The sequence below is a fragment of the Plectropomus leopardus genome, unplaced genomic scaffold (assembly GCF_008729295.1).
Source record: "Plectropomus leopardus isolate mb unplaced genomic scaffold, YSFRI_Pleo_2.0 unplaced_scaffold26957, whole genome shotgun sequence".
Classification (NCBI taxonomy): Eukaryota; Metazoa; Chordata; class Actinopteri; order Perciformes; family Serranidae; genus Plectropomus; species Plectropomus leopardus.
The window spans coordinates 1-6,545 of NW_024629331.1; the positions used below are offsets into that span (position 1 = coordinate 1).

At 37.4% G+C, this 6,545-nt stretch overlaps 1 protein-coding gene and 1 non-coding gene across 2 annotated transcripts; both read right to left on the reverse strand.

Moving 5' to 3' along the window:
• Positions 1-384: 384 nt before the first annotated feature.
• Positions 385-6,150, reverse strand: LOC121937634 (granulocyte-macrophage colony-stimulating factor receptor subunit alpha-like; the record flags this gene model as incomplete). The annotated part of the gene is made up of 8 exons (XM_042480963.1): positions 5,858-6,150; positions 5,034-5,092; positions 4,507-4,580; positions 3,622-3,674; positions 2,894-3,048; positions 2,636-2,808; positions 1,761-1,894; positions 385-529 (listed from the first exon to the last, which is right to left on the reverse strand). Coding segments are annotated over exons 1-8 (907 nt in total), but the record flags the coding sequence as incomplete, so codon positions are not given.
• Positions 5,560-5,631, reverse strand: trnae-cuc. The gene has a single exon. It is a non-coding gene; the product is annotated as a tRNA-Glu (tRNA).
• Positions 6,151-6,545: the final 395 nt, after the last annotated feature.

The following is a 6,545-nucleotide window of genomic DNA, read 5'->3' on the forward strand; positions in this document are numbered from 1 at the left end:
AATCACCCCCAGGGAATTTTCAGGTCACTTTCTTGTCACCTTTTACAAATTTTTTGTAATTTGCGGGACATTTCATGCGAAGTTGCTCATCGCACCCCCCACCCCAATTATTTCATGTATTTTATCATATTTTTCCCTTAACATAATTTTAAATGTAACATTAATATAATTACAAATACACTTTTCAGAACAAATTTTCTTAGTTTTTAAAACTAATTTTAGGTAATTTTATGGGACATTTCTTGCCTTTTTACCTGATGTTTATGAGAGAAATCAAACTGATTTTCGGAGGTTTCAGAGGTTTAAATGCTTGTCAAAGGCACCTGAACGCAGCACAAGAAAACTGATGCTGAATGTGTTAAAGGGTTAACAAACGTCACTCACTGACGGCGTGACTCCATTCGCTCCACTGAGAGGATTTTTGGCAGGTGTCCTTCTTTCTGGCCCTCAGCCTCACGCTGTAGGTGCAGGTGGGATCTGCATTGGGCTCTGTGTAAGACAGGTGCTCGCTCACGTTTCTGGGTCTTTCCTGTTTTCAACGATAAAGATTTTGATTATTTGGCATCGGGGTTTGTTTTCTGTTGCCGATGACTCCACAGTTACTTTACTCTGCCTGTTCAGGGCAGGAATATCTCGCCGTTATGCCGCCTCACCGTTCAGTATGGAGCCCTTTTTACACAGAGATGGCGCTATAGAGCCACTACGAAGGCCTTTGCATTTTCACATAAAACCAAACGACGGCGGCATCGTGGTGCTCCAGCGTGATTTTAGACAGCATGCCGGCATTGCGGAACCAAAAGAGGCGTGGCATGTTAAACAGCAGCGTCATTCTCATGTGTAGCGCATAACACGCGTCAGCACTTCATAAACAAAAACAATGGCATAACATGTCAATAACGATCATTTACCATCTCTGTTAACGGCGGCTGATCTCATCCTCTGCTCAGAGGAGCTCCTGAATCTTACTGTTTTCTTAATTTGTGGACATTTTTTGGTTGGTGTCCTTCTTTGAGTTAGCTGCTAACTGCTAACAGATCCTTTTCTTAAATTTCCTGTAGTGGGTTGCATGCATAAAAAGTGTATAAAGATGGATGACGCGTCCATACTTACCCCCACTAAGCTACAGTGAGGATAAATATATCAGATACGGCTGCTGCCAGCTTACAGTGACCCAATTATAACACAGATTATGTCATGATTTTATAGCCATTAGCCACCAAAATTTACCTCATAATTTTAAGTGAAAGCGAAAAATGTGTATATTTCCACTAAGGAGAGACACTACAGGCCAAAGTTTTTCATGCAGTGGTCAATTTTGAGATTCTTTCAGGCTACTGGATTTAAAAAAAAAACCATCAAAAATACACATATAAGTGTTTATTTTAGTTCATGTCTATAGAAATTTATGTAAAAAGCGCTTATTTAATTACATCATACATAGTTTTCGTATGTAAACATAACATTTTGGAGAAAAAAAATGTATGCAGTCGGGCATATATAATTAGATTTCATTTTCCTATTTAAATGTCTTTGAAACAATTTTTAGAAAAATCAACTTAATGTAAGTAATCAAGTGGAGAAGTTTCATAGTGATATCTATTTATTATTATTATTTTACATCATTTACCTGTAGTGTCTCCCCTTAACACTTGCTTTGTGTGTGTGTGTGTGTGCGGTATAAAAAAATTACTAAATAGTATTTATCAATTCTGAAATAGTCAACATCCAGGTATATTCATGCACACGCAGACGTTCTGTACCTGGTCCCCCATGTCCAACTGGTATTCAAAGCACAGGGGAGTGGAGTCCTCCCGACTGTGAGGCAGACTCCAGGACACCAACAGGTCTCTGTCTTTGATGGATGCATTGATGTTTTGGGGTGGAGACAGGACCTCTGTGACACAAAACACCACAGTCTGTCAGTATTCATCCTGCCAAATTAATTTATGTACCTGACTATTTGTAGATTTTGAGAAAAAAGGTGATTAGAAGAATTAAGTTTTCATGCACAAGGTATAAATATGTATAATTTGTGAATTTCCAGCTCAGCTCCTATAATAAGTCTAAAATACACTGTGGAAACTCAATAGTTACATTCAGACTGTTCAGTGCAAAAAAATGCACCACTGAAACCCATTCAAACTGACATTTTTGATCCCACAGCCATCAGAGCATAAAAACAGGACTTGTATTATTTCTGGGTGTCATTCTGGGCTTTTGACTTGGATTTTGTCATTTTTACTATTTTCCACCTGATGATGTTATTTTGACCATATTTGGCATATGGAGGAAATACATGTTATTTCCACTAGGTGACCTGTCACAATCAGTGTTGCTGCAAATCAGTGACATATCCCAGACTGTCATAAAAATACAAATAAATAAATAAATAAATAAAATTTAAAAAAATCTACTTATTACTACTTGTAGTATATTAAATAAAATTAAATTCTGAAAATGAATGAATAATTGATATTTATGATTAAGGCTGATGTTGGTTAGGAAAACGAAAGTAGAAAATCATGTTAATGTATAATATTTTTTAGAGCTTGATTTTGAGAAGTGCATTTTGTGCACTAAATTAGCACTTAATATAGCAGCTGCTGGATGACATTCTTAGTCTTGGAGTGTTTACCTATCATGTCCATGTGGTACGTGCAGGTATAAACTGTCCACTCGTCGTGCAGGGTCATGTTAAAGCGGAGGATGACATAGTTCGCTTTGTCGTGCAAATGCAAAGACTTCGATCCGATTCTTTCCTCAGACAAAGCGTTCAGAGAGCGAACTGTTCTGTCGTCATCACAAACGCTGAGTGAACAGACAGAGATTTAAAATTGAAACTATACTTTTTTATTTATCATGCTGGTTTTATTATGTTACATTAATTTGTTACCTGATCTGGACAAAGAGCCGAGTGTCCCTCTGTAAGGTTGTAAACCACCAGGAGCAGTTGAGTGTATTTGTTGGGTAAAGGAGGCAGTGAAAGTTTCCGTTCACCTCAGTCTCCTCGACATCGTGCGCCTGCCATGAAGGACTCTGTGGGTAGATCTGAAAACAGTTCAAACATAAAGAGCTGAATATCAAAAAAAAATCTGTATTTACTCTATGAAATCTTAAACAAGCAGCTTAACAAGACATGGCCCAAAAATGAGTGACAAATTAGTTAAAAAAAAAAAAAGGTTAAAAGAAAATTACCTTAAAATAAGCAATGAATTAATAAACATGTACATAAAATTAAATTTTAAAAAAAAAAGAATAAAATGCTGAAATTTAATTAAAGTTAAAAAATTTAAGTATTTATAATATTCTGTCTGTAACATGATTTTTAATATAAAATGTTTGTCAAAATTTTGATCAATATAGTTTTGTGGAAATTTTCCTTTTTCTGTTTTGATTATTTTACTTTTTTCGTGTAACTAATTCCTTGCAATTTGTATGACATTTCTCTTGTTTTTGAGAGAAATCAAACTAATTTTCTCCGATTTAAAAAGGTCAAACAGAATGGCATCTAAACGCAGCACAAGAAAAGCAATGTCGATTCAGGTTTTAAAGGGTTAAAGCAGGAAGATTTTGTTGTGCCTGTTTGGCATTTTGAAGTTAAAATAACATGTTGATTCTCACATCGCCCGGGACCTTCTCCTCCTGACAGACATCTGCACCGTTGGCCTCCGTCTCTGTTAAAAAAGGACATTTTTATTTAAATTTATAGCATGAGAGAAAAAGCCAACACACACACACACACACACACACACACACACACACTGTGACGTGGCATGTAGTGTGAACAGTTTTGGAGATATCGGCTGTAACGATGTCTGTTTTCTCTCCAATATAATGGAACTACATGACATCGCTTTGCTGTGCTCAAAGCGCCAAAAAATTAGTTTTTTAAAACTCAATATCAGTGTCTCTTTCTAGAAATCATGACCCAGCTACTCAAGATAATCAGATCTTGTTGTGAGCAATTTAGTGTATTTTTATTTTTAACCAAACACCCGCCAACTGTGTTGCTGTGCAGAAAGAAGCGAGCATCTACTGCACGCTCACGAGCACCACTGAGCTAATTAACAGTTTAACTTTAACTTTGTGAAACATGAAGGAAACTGAAATAAAAAGAGTAACACGAGACAATAAAAACAAATTAGAAACAACAGATACAAAAAACTAAGAAAAACCAAAAACCTAGAAGACACTAAAGGGCTAAAACCTAAAAGTAAAAGTAAGAGGGTCAACAGTTAAAAACTCAACTGTAATTGCAGTTTTGGAGGAAGGTGGTTTCCTCAAAAACTGTATTCAAGAAAAGCAGAAATTGGTGCATTACACCAATGAAAACAAGATAACGGAAAATATTTGACGGAACAAACATGGTGCAAAAAAGATGAGTTGATGGACGTGGACTCCTTAAATTATGTCCTGTGTGTGTGTGTGTGTGTGTGTATGTGCGTGTGTGTGTGTGTGTGTGTGTGTGTGTGTGAGAGAGAGAGAGTTTTGTCAAACGTTACCCACCACTGTGTGAGGCGCATAAAACCAGCACACTGGACCAAAGTATTGGATGGAGAGGAAACACCTTCATAACCAACCTGAGGGATTCACACACACACACGCGCATGCGCACACACACACACACGCGCACACACACACACCTACACATACAGCATAGTCCACGCTAATTTACTTATTTTGTGGCAGTACACACTTCCCCTTTTTAAATGCTTTAGTTTTATGTCTCACTAAATGTCAAACAGCCTTCCTTAAATGAGTCTTAATTCTGCTCTCAGTTATATTTCAATGTGAGTTTTAACGACATACAAATATCCACTAACCACAAAAACATTTTCCACACCAAAAAAGAAAAACAAGAAAACTATCAGACCATTGCTTTTTTTCACAATCAGCTATACTCTCTCTCTTAAATTATTTTAAAAAACATATTCTTCGTATAAACTTGATTATGAATAAAACCAAACACACAATCCTCCTGCAGCACACATTAGGGCGCCGTCAGTGTCGGTCATGTAAATAAAAGCTGTTACCTGCGGTTGTTTCTCGACAGTCGCTCACTGTCAGTAACTGTCAGTGACTGAAGACATTTCTGTGGAAAGAAGAACCACGACGTCATGTAGTGTACAAAGCGTCAGGAAACAAGGGTTTCTTCCTGTTTCTACCTTTCCACCATCTGTCATACAGACACCACAACACCAAAAGATCTTTAAATAGAGCATTTGCACTTACCTTTTTTGGTCACATCGAAAGCATTGTTTTGAAGTTGTGGGGTTTTTTGTTTAGTTTTGTTTTGGTAAAATTGGTTACTTTTTTTTTTGGTTACTTTTCCTTTTTTTTTTTTTTTTTTACCAAAGTAGTAACTTTGTGAAAATCAGGCAACTTGTAATATTGTAAATTGTTTTTAAAATTTTTTTGTAATAATTTTAGGCGTTTTTTGGCATTATTTTTGCTTTTTTCCCCCTCCTATAACGTCAATTTCCCCAGTGTGGGAGTGACACAGTGTTGTCTTGCTGAGGAGAATTGAATGCCTGTACTTACCAGAAGAGAAAAAAGAAGTTCCCTGACCGGGAATCGAACCCGGGCCGCGGCGGTGAGAGCGCCGAATCCTAACCACTAGACCACCAGGGACACACACCCTATTTTCACATTATATGATTATATAACAACGTGTTGTAGTATGGATGTGACAATTTGGTTGTGTTTTAGACTTTAGGAGCTGAGCTGTAAATTCCAAGATCAAACACAAATACACAGTATTGCCACAATGTATCCCCTATGCATGAACAATATCAAAATTATCAAAAAGGAAGAATGAAAAGCGTGTAAGATGCGCGAAAAAGTGCATAAATCGTACACTTTGCGTCTGGTTTAGATGGGGGACACACACATCGACGGGGAGACTCCAGCCAGTGAGATACTGGTCCTCCTCCAGTAGGTGGTGGTCAAACACCAAACTCACACACAGCATTTCCTCTAGCTGCTGAGCCTGGCGCCAGATCCTCGCGGATATAAACCCAGAAACCACTCATCCAAAAACATCTCTGACTCTCGCGTTTTAAAAGCAAAATCAGCCTGAAACTAACTTAATACTGCACCAGGAAATCCATCAGCTGCAGCCGGATACAGCCCACCGACACCGGAGACCTCCTGACGGCAAGTAACCGAGGCTTCGCGGAAACACCACTTTTAGTTTCGATTTTGATTTGCTGTCATTTTCATGCATTTCTCGTAATGAACTGATTTTAGCATGACTTTCAATCAGTTACTTCATTGCATTTTAACCCTTATAAACCTGGGAAGGTCTCTCGTGCCGTTATGTGCTCCGCCGATTTGATTTGACTTCTTCTGAAAAAATGGCAAAAATTCATGGAGCAACTTGATGTCCCACGAATTGCAAGAAATTTGGAAAAAGTGACAAGAAAATAACCTTCGATTAGTTTTAAATTAGAGTAATAGATTGATAAATTATTAGATGTTTATACTTATAACAATAATAATGATACAGACAATATCCAGAGAACTACGTTTATAATCATTATCGG